General features: G+C 42.9%; 1 protein-coding gene across 7 annotated transcripts in view; it reads left to right on the top strand.

Annotated features, from left to right (window-relative positions):
• ARVCF (ARVCF delta catenin family member) overlaps positions 1-16,488 on the top strand; it is a 246,142-nt gene that overhangs the window by 88,873 nt on the left and 140,781 nt on the right. For 5 of the 7 annotated variants that reach the window (XM_071572446.1, XM_071572447.1, XM_071572444.1 and 2 more), the window contains exons 4-5: positions 2,510-2,608; positions 6,897-7,145. The exons of 1 other annotated variant lie outside the window; for it this stretch is intronic. In XM_071572446.1, coding sequence (XP_071428547.1) covers positions 6,930-7,145 — 216 coding nt within the window. In that variant the 5' untranslated portion in view covers positions 2,510-2,608; positions 6,897-6,929. The remainder of the gene's footprint in view (positions 1-2,509; positions 2,609-6,896; positions 7,146-16,488) is intronic. One more of the 7 variants, XM_071572445.1, reaches the window with a different exon arrangement.

Here is a 16,488-nt window from a genome sequence, read left to right as displayed (position 1 = left end):
GAAGGAAGGGTGGCATAATGAGCACTCTGATGGAGGAGTTCAGCCTCCTCAATGTACACGAGTCCTCTGCCTCAGAGAGGTGCTGCTACACTGCTCTGCTCTATAAATGACAAATTTCAAGACGAAATGGATTTTTTTTATGTTGGTTATAAGTAATCATAGGCTAAAACATTTACTTTAAAAATTGCCCTTGTAAAAATAGTTCAATTTGAACTTTAGAGCATTAAGCTGAATTATTTATGCTATTATATGTGTGCAGTTGTGAGAAAGGTGTACTATATTGCTCTAATTTATTTTCCTTTCCATTTGGGAATACAGTGTAGAAATTGAAATGGACCTTATTAGGGAAATAGAGTTACAGTGTAATTAAAGCTCTGCAGACACACTGTATGACCAAGCCCTGGAAACAGTGCATGAAATTTTGGGAGGAAGACCTGAAAAATTCCTAGTACCAACCTGCAGAAGTGAGGAAGGGAAGCTGTAGAAAGATAACTGGTGTCACTTAAATGTGCACTGATTAATATAGAGAGAGAGATTGTGTTAATTCCAGGAAACTGTTTTCTTTTTTCCTGAGAACTGTATCTTTTCTAAGGTACTATAATATGATTTCAGTGCTTTTAACTGAGAGCTTTATTAAGTATTAATTTTTAAATGGACTGGGAACTGTTGTGATAAGGTTGGAGATGCAATAGAGCCAGTTCTGTACAGAGTAAAGTGTGTTTTAATTGGTGTGTGTACAAAGATGTGTCTGGATTCTTTTGTTGGTGTTGCTAAACCAAGGTCATGGTAGGATATTTTGCAAATTTATTTGCAGAGTTTGTTTATTTCTACAAAGTGATTCCTGCTAGATGATCAGATGAAGCTCCTGACTGATGTAAAACCTCAGCTATTGCATGCTGACATTTTTTTCCTGGTCTAATGGAACTGGTGAGCTTCAGCATCCACTGCTGTGTCCTTAAGATCCAAAGTTCCTTCTCAGGGAGTTTTCCTGTTCCCATTTCCTCTGCCCCTGTGCATTCCCCTCTTTCACACACTGCCCCTGTCCAGAGGAACAAAACCACCCTGACCAGCATTTTTGGTGTTCTTTTGCCACCGACACAGTGTGTCTGTCTGTGCCCTCGAGAGAACTATCTTGGAACAGCTTTCTTGGTGAGCTCCTCATTGCTATTCATTGCTGGAGGTTGTCACGTCAGGGTCACATTAGAACTCAGTCGACCAGAGGAGCAAGAGGACCCAGGCTCAAGATCATTTCAGCATAAGGTCTGAGAAGCAGCTTATGATGTGTCACATGGATTTTATGTATATATCTAAAAATTATTTTTTTCAAAGGTGTTACTCTTTTGTCTGTAGAAACTGAATTATGCTTAATTTATTCCCTTTGGTCATTTACTTGAGAATGAGTCTTTCTCTCACTCTGCTTCCTGACTTTCATCTTAGGCCATGTCTTTGTACAGTTTTGTTGTATCTACTAAGGTCTGAGCATAAATTTACTTCTGTTAGTTTAAGAAAAACTGAGTTTTCTGGCATGATTGTTCCGTGCCCTTTGAGGTTGGATCCACGCAAAGAAAGGCTCATATTTCTGGTAATTTGGCTGAAACACAAGCAGTTGTGTTTATTCTGGCATCAGGAAGGCAGACAGTACCTGGTCAAGCATGAAATCTGCTGGGGCAACATTCCTCTCTGAAAATGTTGTAAAACATTTGAAGCAGCAGCGTGAGTTTGTCCTGGCACTGCAGTTGGTGCCATGTGGCTGCAGCAGTTTGATGTGGTGGTAGCCCAAGACTGGTTGTGCTGCCTCACAGAACTTGCCTTTGCCAGATGGATTTTGTTCTGTACATTCTCCAGCAAAAACAGGGACTAAATTGGCAGTCGCTGACCCAGAGGAGTTTTGGTGCTAAATGTTTTAAGACAAAATAGATGAGAGATTTACAGAGCTACAGAGACAACCTGATATCCCACAACTTCTTTCCCTTTGGTTTTGTGGAGGATCAGCTTTACAGGCGGGGAGAACAAAGGAAATGGCTGTAAGCTGTTGAGCAGTGGGCATCTTTTAGAAATTAATGTCCCCTTTCTAACAATCATTTTGAGCCATTTGGAGTTTGTACATCTGGCATGGGACCTGAAGTTGTGTGCCTAACACCAGCTCTCATTTCTGAGAGCACAGTGTTTGATTTCTGTGTTTTAAATTGTCTGGCTGCAATATCCAGTTCTGCAACATTCAAACATCCTCATTCCAGTCTGGAGTGTTCCCTGGTTTAGGACATTAACAGTAAATCTCACAGAAACATGCAAGTATTGATAACAAATCAGATTAACTAGGCTGGTTTTGTTTTTCCTTAGGGGTCTCAGGATTGGTTTCTCTGAATATTGTTTCTTTTTCCTCCAAATTAAGAGGAAAACAGTGTAATAAATAATTTCTGTATCACAGTGAGAAGAGCCTGGGAGATGACTGCACAGACGAGGCTGTAATACCTTATTAACTAACTGTCTTCTCTTTCCTCTCTCGTAGCTGGTTCTGCTTGAGGCTGCTCTCCTGCTTTCTCTGTCCTCTCTAGGCTTAGTGGGGGATGTCCCAGGAGCTGTAACCCTCCGAGCCCGGGGTCTCTAGGTGTGTATGGCTCAGTTTCTCTGCATGCTTTCTGCTGTTGCATGGGGGGGCACACTCAGGTTATGCTTCTCATCTCCTGTGGCACGAGAGCCTGAAAATATCATCAGCATGTGCTGTGCTTTGGTTCCATAGATGTCCTGAGCCCCAGTTTTGCTTTTATTGTGCTGCTTTCCTTCCCTGTGGAAGCTCAAAGCTGCTGTTTCCATGCATGCTCACAGGCCCTCCTGTTTGCAGCTCTGAGTCGTTGATGCACAAGCTCCTTGTTGCCCACCCTGGTGCCACCTCTGCCAGCAGGGCCGAGTAGGTTGGGCTGGGCTGGGGCAGAGCAGTGGTGGGACAGCTCAGCATTCAGTGTGGGACCCAGAGAATGTCCTGTGTGCCCTGAGGGCCACGTCCTCTGCTGCTGAGAGCAGCCCCTGTGGTGCTCTGTGGCTGGCTGGTGGGCACTGCTCTCTCCAGGCTCAGCTCCCTCGAGTACCTGGTTGCCTTAGGAAGGCAAACTGCTCTGGAAAGTGCAGGGAGTTGGAGCTTCTCCAGGGCCGTTTGGATTTAGGTACTCAGATCTCCCAGAACTTGACCCCTCTCAATCTGAAGGGCTCTTCAAAAACTCTTGACTATATTAGCAAAATCAGTGTGCAGGGTTGGCTGGTTTTGGTGGAACACCAAATGGCCACAGGCCTGGCAGTGTTTCCAAGAGCCCCAGGCCTGGGCGTGGACTTGGGACTCTCGTTTGGGCCCTTTGCACTGGGGTGATGTTCATCCTTAGGGCACTCAAGCTGTATTGACTTAGAAGAGGCCTTTCAATCCATCAGTTTTCACAGGAACAGTCAGAGAAAGCAGATCCTCTTACTTTGCTCTAATGCAACACTAATATATTGGGAGTCACGTAGGCAGGAGAGAGATTTGCTGCTGTCAGCATAGCCTTTGACACTCTGTAGGCAACTGCTTGCTGTGTTTAGAAATGCAGCCTAAGGAATAATTTTTACCTGGCTGCTATAGGTCTAATATTTTCATTTATTGATACCCTTTTCAATGCACTTTAATTTATTTACAAATGGTAGCAAATTGCAAGTGGCACCCAAGTAACTGACTCATGAGGCAGTACTTTTATTTTTCTCCTCTGGTCTGGACTGCTGATAATGTAAATTGTTGAAACCCTGGGTAAATAATTAGGAGTGCAATCAACAGCAAGCAAGTATTTATCTGCTAATAAAACATTTGAAATGCAGAAGTCTGTCTTTGTCCAACATTTCTTAAAAGGCAGTTATTGGTCCTGCTGCTGTTTCTGCATAGCAATTAGGATTTTTATGGTCACTAATTGTACATCTGAAAATTTATAGTTTATTTTCTGCCTGTGTTTTTCTCTGCACAGAGAAAGGAAGCACAATATTTATGGTTGTAAGGAGGTTAACACTATTTTCTGCAGGGAAATCTCTCTAGGGATTTGTACCATTTATAGAACCCAAAGTTTCTACGTTCTCTCGCACAACATCAAGGTCTTATATCTCATTAAGGATTTTCTGAATGGGATCTTTGTCACATTCTCAGAATGTGACTTCAACGTTCTATATCAGCTCAGTCATCAACTGTGACTTTATTATTAAAGCTGCAACTGCTTCAGAAGAGGGGCTTCCAGATTTTTCATGCACTGCTGGTAATGCTTTTCCTTAGAGCAGACACTTGCATTGTATATTCTAAAGGGAATCAGCTTCTTTTAAATTTAGTTACTGCAGGTTATGTCCTGTCATCTTCCCACATCCCTCCTGGCTTCACTTTTTGAAGTCAGTCCATAGAAATATCCAGCCTCTGGGACCCCCAAAAGGTGCCTTCTCTCTTGTGTCATGGTTGCATGTGAGAAAAAAGAGTTTTGGCTGCAGAGAGTGAATTCCCTGGAAGATGGGCCCCTGCAGGGAGTGAGTGAGGGAACCTGAGTTCCCACCCTGCAGCACCCCTGGGGAGCCCGTCCCCATCCATGAATCCCTGACCCATCTGGACACTCTTCCTGGGCCTGGAGCATCCCCCCATCTGAGGTGCATTTGGATGTGTGGCAGTCAGGCTGTTCCTCTGCTCTAGCATGAGGACAGTGACAATTAGTAACTGTATTTAAGAATATGTAGTCAGAAATGCCCCCCTCCCCCCTGTGTGTGTTTTTCCCAGAATATGATCAGTGCCTGGGTCTGTAAAGTCCCCCTTCTTTCACACCCCGAGGAGTCTGTGAGCATGTCTGCACTCCTGGGAGGAGAGGCAACAAACAGAGCTGTCTCCATCTGTGCAGAGGCCGGGAAGCACAAAAGCAGAGCCATGGGAGTTGGCTGCCCAGGAGCCAGCTGAGCTCCAGAGAGCCTGGCTGTGTCTGTGTGTGCCTGTGCCAGGGCTGCATCACACTGAGAGGAGCAGGTGAGTCTGCTGTGATTTCCCATGAATCACACTGTCCTTTCAGAGGGTTGTGATTCTCCTTTGCAGAGACCAATGTGGTCTCTTGAAGGTTTTATAGATTTCTAATAATATAGTGGAAGGTCTCAGAAGTTGACAGCTTGGTCTGTATCTGAGTAGTTTGTGACACCTGGAGAACCCTCTGGTGGTTTTTGGTTTTCTTTCAGAATCTAAATAGAACTTGAATCAATGCATAAATGAGAAAAGTCACTTCTGCCTCTTGGTCTGCAAAAGAGAAAGGCTCCAGTCATGGTTATATGTAAACACTCTGAGATTCATGTGTGGGAATCCTTACCCTGTTCCCAGTGTGATTTCTTATTAACCCTGGGTCCTTACAGAGCTGACACTGAACCCAGAGCTACAGGCAGGTTATTTCCCATGAAATCAAGGTGTGTGTCATTGGGTCGGGGGCTGTTACTTCTGCCCCTGTATCTTCTGGGGCTGTTGGATGATTTCAACCACATATGAGAAAAGAAAGATGTCAGGCCTAGTTAGGAGTTTCCAACAAACTGTTGAAAACATGCAGCTTAATACCTCCTAATGTTCCTCTTTTGGGAACATAACAGTGCATGAGCACGTTATCAGTGCCTGCCAAAGGATCTGCACAGGAGAGGGATCTGATAAATGTAACACTTGTGTGGGAAATGCATCAGTCAGGAGGTGCATCATCTAAAGGCACTCAAGGATGAATTGCAAAGCATCAGGAAACCAGGGTTTGGAACTCTCTGTGCTCATGGAAATCCTTGTTGATAGATGGAAAACAAAGAATCTTTGGCAGCACATCAAGGGACAATTTCTCAGGACTTAACCCTCAGCACAGAATGTGAACAGTTCTTGAATTCTGCCTCTGCTCATCTCAGAGGTGCTTTAAGTAGTCCAGTAGTAAACTGGTTACTTGTTTAGCTTCAGTGACAGGGTCCTGGTGAAGCCATCATTTATGCTTGTGTTATGTTGCTGGTTTCATATTCCTAGGAAAATGTTTGAAATGATGTTCGTGTCACAGGTCTGTGGATCTCAGAGCTGGAGAAAGGTTTTAAATGGGATACTTCATGACCCTGCTGGAGAAGACATAAGGCAGAAGAAATACCCCCTGTAGCTGGTTCCTAAGCTCTTTTTTCTGCTTTGAGAGGCAGGCAGTCCTGTGTGTTTTCCATGGAAGATGTTTGGTTCTGGCTTTTTAATTTGCATTATTAGTGAACAGCTGCATGAAGGGCTGTGTCATTGGCTGGAATCATCAAGCTCATTTCAACTGCAATTGCACACTCTGCATTTAAAAATGTTTTTCATATTACAGTGTGCTGCTATAATTTAAAAATGCAAACTATTTTCAGCTTCTGTCTGTTATGTTAGGCCAGGGGGTTGGGAAAAATGGATACAACTGTTTTCTTGTACCATGGAGTTTCTGTCCTTAAACGTGTTAAATCTTCTCACTTCTGCTGTTAAAGACAAACATTCCAGGTGTCTGTAGAGAGAATGTTCCTCCTTCCCTCCAAAGCCATATATTTCTTTTAAGTACATTATTATTTGCACAGTGAAATTAGCTTTGCAAAAGGGATGAAAACCCTTGTCAGAACAATTTTAGCAAAAAGATCAAAGGAATTAAATATAAATTCTCTCCAAGGTGAGCATATGGGTTTTTTTCCTTTTTTGAACAGAGAAGTCTTAGGTTAATTACTTTTAATTTAAAATTAAGGTAATGGATGGAAAGATGGAAGCTTTTGAAGACCACTGCAGTTTGCTTCTTAGCACGAACAGTATTTCAGTAGGGTGACTAACGATGTGCATTTTTATTTTTAACCTCTGACCTGTGCCCTCCCCACCCTTTACCTCGCCCCTTTCCGCTTGCCCCGGTCAGTTAACAGGCAGGAAGGAGCATTTGGAGGCAGTCATGGATGACTATGATCTCAGGTCCGCCGCCAGCATTCTGGCCTCCGTTAAGGAGCAGGAGGCTCGTTTCGAGCGGCTGACGCGGGCGCTGGAGGAGGAGCGGCGCAATGTGTCTCTGCAGCTGGAGCGTGCCCACCAGCCCGCAGACCGAATGAGCATCTGCAACATTGGCAATGGCCAGCCCCTGGCAACCGCCTGGCAGCAGCTGGTACTGCAGGTAACGGCCTGCTCCCTCTTCCTTCAGAGTTCACCTGTTGTGGCGCAGTTTCCCATTGCACAGAGTCAGGTGCATCGTGTGTGTTGTCAGCATCTCATTCCGTAGTTTTCCCTACCCCGCAGCTGTGATGCTTCAGTGAGTAGTGGGGAAGCTCAGACTTCAGAGCCTGGGCTCAGAAGTTGCTCTGGCTTCCTCTTAGCCCATGGGATCCTTTAAAAAAAAACTGTGTGCATAATTGAGTATAAACCCTGAACAGAGCTCTTCATGCCTTTCTCTAAATCTGTGCACTTGTTGTAAGTGTGGTGATGTGCTGGTGACTGACAAAGGCTGAATCATAATCTCCATAGCAAACAAAATTTCCATTAGAAATAGTTGGACTTTGAATAGAGGGAGCAGCATGAAAAGCAGGAATTTCCCTCCTGCAAAGCCTTATTGTTTATGTAGGGAGGACTTCATAATTTGTTTCTTATATCTAGTGAATTGGTAGACTTCATTTTAATGATGCAAACTTGCTTTGTGGGTAGCTTTGGATTTCCAAATATTGTCTTGCTTGATATGTGTTAACTGTTTCAATGTGCAATGATAAACTACTTAATGTCTCTAAATTGCTTCAGCTGGCAAATCCCTCTGACACACAAGGTAAGTCATGCAGAAGCAATAGTACCATTTGTGAAGGTCTGTTTCCTAAGAAAACATTGTTCAATTCAGAGACTCTGGGCTGTGGGGATTCTCCAAGTTGTCTCCCAGTTACACCAGACTGTTTTACAATTACACTTGTATTGAGCTGTATTCAGGCAGACTTTATATTATATTATGCTGGCACTTTATCTATTAACAGCTGCCATTCTGTACGTGGGGATGCTCAAATTTGGGACCTCAGGTGAGAGGAGCAGCCTGCACTGCTGGGGCTGAAAGTCTGCCCATGGCTGGGGGGAGCTGGAGGTTGTGATTCTCTGGTCAGCAGCTGGGCTGGGAGAGGGGAGATGTGCTTACCTATTTTTATAGGACAAGTTCACCTTCACTTTTTCTGAATGACTTTGTGCAAAGTGCCTGATTAATAGTTCAGAATGAAATTCCTTACCCACAAAACTGATGAAACATGAGTTCTCTGCAGTGTAATGGCTTGAGGTCTAACCACTTCCAAGAAAACTTAATAAAGGAGTTCTAAGTTACTGGGGCCTACGTGACTCTTATGGAGAAGCAGCCCCTGTGAATGACCCCAGACTGGATCTGGGTACACTCAGCTCATTGCCACTGGGTGAGGGGAGCTTCAGTTCATAAATAATTAGCATTGAGGGTTTTACAGTAGCTTGTGTATGAAAGAAAATGGTTGAATAGCTAAATATGCACAGTTAAGAATTAATGTAAGGTTATTTATATGAATTTTCATTAAATGTTCTGAGGGCCAAATTCCTCCCTGACTTACTAGAATTAATTAAATAGTGTTTAAATGAAGGATGAAAGCTGTACATTCAGTCTTACACAGAACAGATAATGATTTCATGGTTAGTTTCCCATATTGCAGTTCATTGTGAAGAGCACACAAAGCAGGAGGGGCTCTGTGTTCTGTCTGCAAGGCTTGCTCAGGCCCAGGAGGGCAATACAACTCAGGAGCTGTTCCACTGAGCACTGCCTGTTCCTGTGTGTCATCCTGCTCAGCTGTTTGTTGTAATGAATATTACCAGTGCAGTGGCTTCTCCATTTGGAATGGAAGTTGCATGGTGATTATGCACAGTCCAGTTATTGAGGAGAACCTGGACTAAAAAATGAGGGTTAACTCCATTTTAGGAGGGATCTTTAATGATCCTCACAACCAGCCATCAGTTTTCCATGTTGTTTGTTTGTCAAAGGAGAACCTGCCAAAGGGATTTGTTAGGGAAGGGTGTATTGTCAGGGCTTTGTTAATAGAATCTTTCTCAGCACTTTTTAAAAAATACACAGTCCCAAACTTACCCCCTTCTTAGAAAAGAAAATTAAGCACTTTCATTTTAATGTCAGACAAGGAAAAGTGTTACATAGGCAGTGTGCCAGGAGCAGAACAGTTTTCTGAAGTCCTTAAAAGAGAAAACCAAGGTCTTACAGAAATATTGATTTGAAGGAATTAATTCTGGTTGGGTTTTTGTTGGGTTTTTTTGTGTGTGGGGGGTTTTTTTTTCCAGCCACTCTTAAATACCACCTTTAAACTGGTTCCATACCAATAGTCAGGGGTGTGTTGTAATTGCCAGAAAGTGTGTGCATAGACTTAACTTTGCATTTAGAAAATGTGGATAATTTTTTTCTAAAAATTGCCTTAAAGTTTTTGTAATGGGAGAAGTTGATTACTTGGACAATCTAAACCAATCATGAATGGTTTGGTTCAGATATTAATTAGAAATAGCTGAGATTCTTCTTTAATGGGAAATATCCTCAGAGGAGGAGTTTCTGGGAGATATTCTCACAAGGAGAGCTCCTAAATGCTGCTGAAATGTCTCCATTAGTATTAGTGAGAGTCTTTCTATTGAGGTAGTGGCCAAAGCATTGATGTTTCATAGCCTGTTAGAGAGGGCAGTGCCTGCCAAGCCCGTGGGCTCTGCAGAGGTTTGTGCCCATGTCTCCCCATGGAAGAGGCACCAATACTGCCACGTGGACACTCAGCTTTGCCCCTCCAGGTCCTGGTGACTGGGGCAAAAGTGCTCTCTGTGGTTCATGGGGGTAAGTTTAACTCCTTCCCTGTAGCTACAAGTAGAGGTTGTTGCTGAGTGTGCAGCCAGTGACAGGAGTTGTGGGGTTTGAGCTGTGGACCTGTGGGGAGATGTGCAGTGTCACCCAGAGTGTCACCCAGAGTGTCACTGCAGTCTGACCAGCTCAAACAGCTCCTGCAGGCTGAGAACTCCACAAACAGACAGCTGTGCAATGAAAACCTTTGTGTTACTCTGGGAAATTGAACATTTAATGATGTTTCAATCATAAATATTTTATCTAGTTAATAAAAATCTCCTAAAACGCCTTCCAGTTTTTGAGGATGCTCCTGACTGTCTCTGGCTTTGTGTGGTGGGAGCCACAAGACTGGCCATGGCTGTGGTTTCTGGAACTCTGGTTGCACTAAAGAGAGAAGAGTGGTCTGTTAATGTATATCTATGTTTGCTTCTCTAGCTTTGAGGTAAAAAATGTGAAGTTGTTGTTACATTATCCTAAGCCGTGGGAGTCTTGGCAGTCTTTGCCTTTTGTTCAGTTTAGCAGTGCAGGCACAGTCCAGCAAGTTTCTAAGTCACTGGTAACACCTCTCGTGTCTTCTACGTGTTCAGCTGTCTGGTTGACAGGGATTTTTACAAGCTTGATAAATCTCAATACTCTTCATGTGAGGTATTTTGCTTAACCTACTTGGTTTTCTTTAACTCCTTTTCAAGTCAACCTGCTGCTTGTGGGAGCTGGAGCTGGGCAGGAGTTGTGCCCCTGCGAGGTGGGCTGGGCTGGGCTGGGCTGGCTGCACAAAGCTGCAGGGAACCCCTGCCTGGCTCACCAGCCACAACATCACTTTTTAATAAGAAAGAATATTATCTGCTTTTTTTAATATACTTTTATTAAAACATTAGACATGTGAAACTTATTAAACACGAGGCTCTGTCCTGCCCTGGTTTAAGTTGGCGTTGGTCCATGGCTTGCAGAGGGGCTGTGTCTGGTCTGATCAGCTGGGGGAGCTGAACAAGGTTTGCATTCAGAGGTTGTTTCCCATTGGTGCACAGTGACACCTTCCATTCCTGTCAGTGGTTCATAACCAAAATAAAGGACAGCATTCAATCAACTTATCTTGCCAACAAATGCACTGTAACAATATGTTGACTCCAGTGACTTTGCAGTGCCCTGCAGGGATGGTAGAAAAGGAGTGGGAGTCACCAAATCTGGTATTTCTGGTATAAATAACAGGAATCAGTCCCTTGCATGCTGGTGCAGGGCTTTACTTCTCAGGGAGATTGACTCGTGTCTGTAAGAAGTAGCGTGGGATGATCTCACAAGTCCTCAGCATAACAAAATCATCCAGTAATTAACAATGTGTTACATTTGGCTCTTGGTTCCATTCTTTTAGGTCTCCAGTGGTGGTTTGTTGGAGTGTTTTATGTAGGTTTTTTTTAGATGTTTCATCTGATACATTTGACTAAGGGGACGGCAGAACAGCTTAAACTCAAAAACTGTGTGTGCACTTTTTTTTTCTTAGAATATTTTTGTTAAAAACCTAATGGTATTAAACTGGTAGTGTTGTTGCAAGTTTTATGTTCTTCTGAACTTTATGGAAGACTTTTACACATAGAACAGTAGTTCTTACATGAAGGAAACTCCATTATGGTCCTGATGGCACAGAATTATTAAGTTTTTTTAGCTAGTATTTTTTTTGTTGCTGGCAGAATTTTTCTTTTAAGAGGTATGGTAACAAACAGTCTCATAACTCTATTTTTTATTAGTGTCCTACCTCTGTAACCAGTCAGAGCTTTCTCAGGTTTCTGCAGGTCTGACATATGCTTGGTCATGCTTTTTCCAAAACTGATAAACAGTTTTAGTGCAAATGCCCCCTAACTTTGTGTTAACCAATGTATCAACATAACAGAGTAGAAAGGAAGGCAGAGATAAAAGTGGGAATGAAAAAGCTTAAATCACACACTGTTGGGGGGAGTGAGGGGCAATTTCCTTGCCAAAATGACCTGCTGCCACCTCCCAGCAAAGAGCATCCCAGAATACCATCTTGAAATGTCAAAAATCAACCAATAAAATCAATGTTTTCTTCACTATGCAGATGTGATTTTAGCTGTTCAAGAAAATTCAGCTCGTGGGGAAAAAGCTACAGAATATTTTCATAGCTATTATTTTGATCATTCATATTTCAACTTGTGTTCCAGAGAAATAACACCCATTTGAAAATTAACAAACTCTTTTTTCTTTTTTGTTTGTTTGGGTTTTTTGGGGAGGGGTTTGGTGGGTTTTAGGCAGGTGTTTTGTAGCCATAATTAAGCACCAATATTCTTCAGTCTTTGTGTTAATCTGAGGTACCTGTGACTTCTGCCAAAAATGACCTGTAGTGCATTGAGGGTGAGTTTCAAGTAAAGGGTGAACTCTAAAGCACAACAGAACACATGGTGAGAACTCAAAAAAATGCAAGATGAGCTCAAATTGCTTTTTTAAGAAAATACCATCCAGTTAACCTGAGGTACAGTGAGGGCAACAATGACACTTCTGTCTGTATTGCATTACTTTTCCTCAAGATTCACACCAGTGTAGTACAGACTGTTAGAATACAGAGGCTGTTTCCAGTGCTTTGATAGTGAGAACGTGGTGGTGTTAATATTGTATATAATGGGTGCATTAATATTGTATATATGGTTGAACGGACATAGAGAAGCAGCACAAGTGGGTTCTGAGCTGCACTGAGTGAATCTCCACCTTTTCTTTCCTCTCCATCTCATGTAGAATGCAGTTCCATCTTTGTGAAGTTTTATGTAATTAGTTCTAGTTTGAAGTGCCTCCTGGCTTCCTGTGTTATATAACATATTTGTGCTCAGATTAAGGGACTGACAGCATGGAAAATTGCCTTTTTTTTTTTTTTTTGCCTTTCAGGTAAGGTCAGGTACAGACAACAGTGCTGTTGGTTCTTGACAGCTCCCTGGTGTTATTGTGGTATTTCCTGCTACAATGCCAAATACCCAGAAAAAATCTCATTGCTGGTTAACCCCTGGATGTCCTGCCTGCTAGTACTGAGCAGAAAGCAAAACGTTGGAAGAATTTGTAGGGATAATCTTAATTCCTTTGTAAAACCAGTGGAAACCATAGAAATGCAGGTTCTGCTTGAGGGTACAGTGTGATTTGTTGTCAGGGTGACCTCTCTTCTGTTGTGCAGCTGCTGCTGCTGCCCCTGCTCAGCTGCCCTTGCCCTGTGGTTTGGCTCTTGTGTTCCTGCAGGTCCCTGGGAGTTGCCCCTGCCCTGCCCTCAGCCTGATCCTGCAAATTCAGGACGTGTGAGTGGCCTTACTGAGCTCCCAGGAGTGCCCTGGGTTGGGTTTCAGCCTCTGCATATGTGCAACTGTTCAGAGGTTCCTGGGGGGAGGAACAGGGAGATTTGGGCATATGATTCCCATGGGAGAATGAGTTATTAGATCAGAATTCAGTGTGAGCTGAGATCCTTGCAGTCCTTGGGAATCCCAGCAGTTGGGACCTGGACCAGGAGCCATTACTCGGCTGCTTTGCAGGGAGATGAGTTCCATGCCTGAGGTGTGAGCCAGTCCCTGGCTTCTGCTGGCTTGGAGATGATAAGAGTTGCAATTAGCTCGGAGCTTTTGCTGCCTTTTTTATGGACATTGTCCCATCTCTGTGAAAGCATCAGCTCCTGGTTTACAGTGAGAGGCAGAACCTTTGGGTGGCAGCTCAGTGGAAACTGGAAGCAGAGAACTGGTGTGTGTCAGGGCCAAAGCTCTGCAGTTTGGCTTCAGACTGAGCCAGAGCAGGAGCTCTCTGGGAATTACTGCAGGTGGCAAACAGACTTTACAAAGTGACAGCATGGCATGTTCCACCACTGGGAGCTCAGGGAGCTCCTGCTGTTTGCCTTCCTGGGATGACCCAAATTCCAAAAGAAATCCTAGAACTTGCCTCCTGTGTTGCAGGAGGAATTCCACAGCACAAGGCTAACAAAGACCCCAAAGGGTTTGTGCAACAGGCATCACGGTACATACTTATGGGAGGCTCTGAAAATGGACTCAAGGCCTATTCCTGCAAGAAACTACATTTGCTTGCTCTTCTATTTCTTGCATAGTCTCTTCCCTGTGATTATTATTCAGTCTTCATTTAAGGCCTTAGATGGTAAAAACATGCATACAAGTGAATGGGAATATTAGCATCAATTTCAGCAACAACTAAGCAGATTGACCAGCTGCATCAGAGGCTGTGCACTGCTTGCCAGGAGGGATTTATTTGATAAGCAAACCACCTAAACCCCAGGTATTGGAGTTCTTTGGGGCTCAGACCTGCTGAGTGCACTCAAAATCTGATGCGTTATCTGAGAAGTGTTTGTATAAAACTTTGGCAGCGAGTTCAGTTTAAAAAGTAGATTCCAAAGGATTCAATAAAAAATTAAAAAAAGGGAACCCAGCAATTGAAAAACTAACCCTCTGGTAAGGAAAGAATTCTTTTCTTCTTTCTATCACAGCGATGCATTTTTTCCAAATTTGATCACAGTATTTTATAGTTTCACCTGTGCAGGCTGAAAACACTTGCAGCTCCAAGAGGCAGCTTTGCTTTGCAGAAATGTCACTGTTTTCTCTGCCAGCAGCAGCACCCCTCACATCCACGTCTCACACTTCATCTCCCAACTATGTGCTCTGCAACTTTAGATGGGAACTGCTAAATTCCAAAGTGCCATCTAATGTTTGTCGGCAGGACAGCAACTGCCTTGCACCAGTGCCTGTACTGATGCAAAGCAATGCCCACCTTTACCCGCAGCATCTCAAACAGTTTTGCAGTTTTGTTTGCCTTGAAAGTTTCAGCTCCTTTTGTTCTGTGTGAGTTTTTATTGAATGAGGTTTTGGAAGCACCTGAAAGGCAAAGATTTTCTTATTTTGTTTGCCAAAACTGGTGAAATAACAGTTTTTCACAACTGTTGACCTTTCTGGCCTAGAGCTGTGCCAGGTTTAAATTAAAACTATTTCAATTGAATGATAAATTCACTGTTTCATGATAATTTTCCATGATTTTACATTGCTTTGTTAATAGAGCTGTTTTCTTCTAGGAGAACATGTAAGAGAAACACATTAAAATTGAGTTCTGCTTGCTGTGTGTTTCTCATTATGTAAACAGGTATCTGGGTTGTTCTGTGCGTGACATCTCTTGAGTGTTGCAACATCAGCAAGTGTAACAGCAAGGAATTATTTAAAATGTCTTAAAACAGGAACGTTAAGACATAAACATTAAAGAGTAGTATCTGATATTTTAAAAAACAACTTTCTAGTCACACTTAGCACATTTGCTTCTTGATAATTATCATGAACCATCTTACAATAAAGTTGTGATTTATTTTTCATGTCCTGCTGCTTTTTGTTTCTCAGCTCAGGCAGCAGAACATGATTAATTGTCCTGGCTGTTAAAGATTTTTAATGCTCCTACATGTTAGTTCCCAAGCACACAACTGTATTAGTTTAGCTGTGAAGTTCAGGAAGAAAGATTTTAAAGCATCACAAAATCTCTTTGCTCTGTATCTCCCAATTTTATGAAAAGGTTTTGTCCCTAAGACGGGCCTTGATCTGTACCTGTGCAGGGAGGCAGAGCTTGATCCCTGCAAGGCATTGCACAGGATCTGCTCCATCTTCCTGAGCCTCTCCCCCTGCAGAGCCACCTGTGGCTGCAGGAATGCTGTGCAGGAGCTTTAGAACCACCAAACAGCCAAAAAGGCAATTTCCTCTTCCTCTGAGCTCTTTGGGCTTTGTACCTGAAGGGTTCAATCTGGCTTGGAAAATCAAAAATTTCTTACAGTTCCTTTTCAGCTGCCTGCAGTATCTAAAGGCTCTTGTGAACCAATGCTGAAAGAGCCCAAAATGAGTGTAGGGTTATGATGACATTGATAAATTACTGAGTCTTTTGCTAGTTTAGACCATCTCGTTAATGGTTTAAATGATGTTCTGACTTGCTTTGTCTCAAATGTGGAGCAATTCACTGAAGTCATCAGTGTGACTGAGAACAGAATGGCCAAAGATGGCCATGGGCAGCCTGGGGCTGTGCCAACTATAATTAAAGCCTTTGATTTAAATAAATGTCATGGTTTAATCTCTATATAAATATAAAAAAACCCAAACAAACAAACCAACAAAACCCCACAAACCAACTAAACAAAAACCCCAACAACTGCTTCCTTTTTTAAGCTACCAAATTAGTAGCTGAAGAGAATATTTTTTAACCATAGTTGTGGTGACTGGGAAGTGCTGTAGAATAGTCAGAGTTCATTTTAGGGACTTTAGTCTACAATGCTGGTGGAGTGGCATTTTTAGAATAAAGACTGTAAAAAGCTGTAGTGTCTGTGTTTCTTGATTAGCTCTTCTTCCTTTCTGCAGTCCTATTTTCATATGTAACTATTTAAAATATAAGGAACTTGTTCTGGAATAAATTTCCTACACAGAGATCTTAATTCTCTCTCCAGAAGGAACTGCAAAACAGCTTCAGGTTTTGGTTTGAGGAGGACAGTGATTACCACGAGAATGGGTAGATGGTGCAGACACTTATCAGTCCAGTCCCTCATGGCAAACCACATTTTTGGCTTCTGGATGAGAGAATGACGGGCTGAGCTGGAACCTCTGAGCAAGTGTTTGTAATGTGCAGCTTGAAATACAGCACAAAT

The sequence above is a fragment of the Pithys albifrons genome, chromosome 17 (genome assembly GCF_047495875.1).
Source record: "Pithys albifrons albifrons isolate INPA30051 chromosome 17, PitAlb_v1, whole genome shotgun sequence".
NCBI lineage: Eukaryota > Metazoa > Chordata > Aves > Passeriformes > Thamnophilidae > Pithys > Pithys albifrons.
Note: the sequence above shows the minus strand (reverse complement) of the source record. Positions and strands in the feature narration are given on the sequence as shown.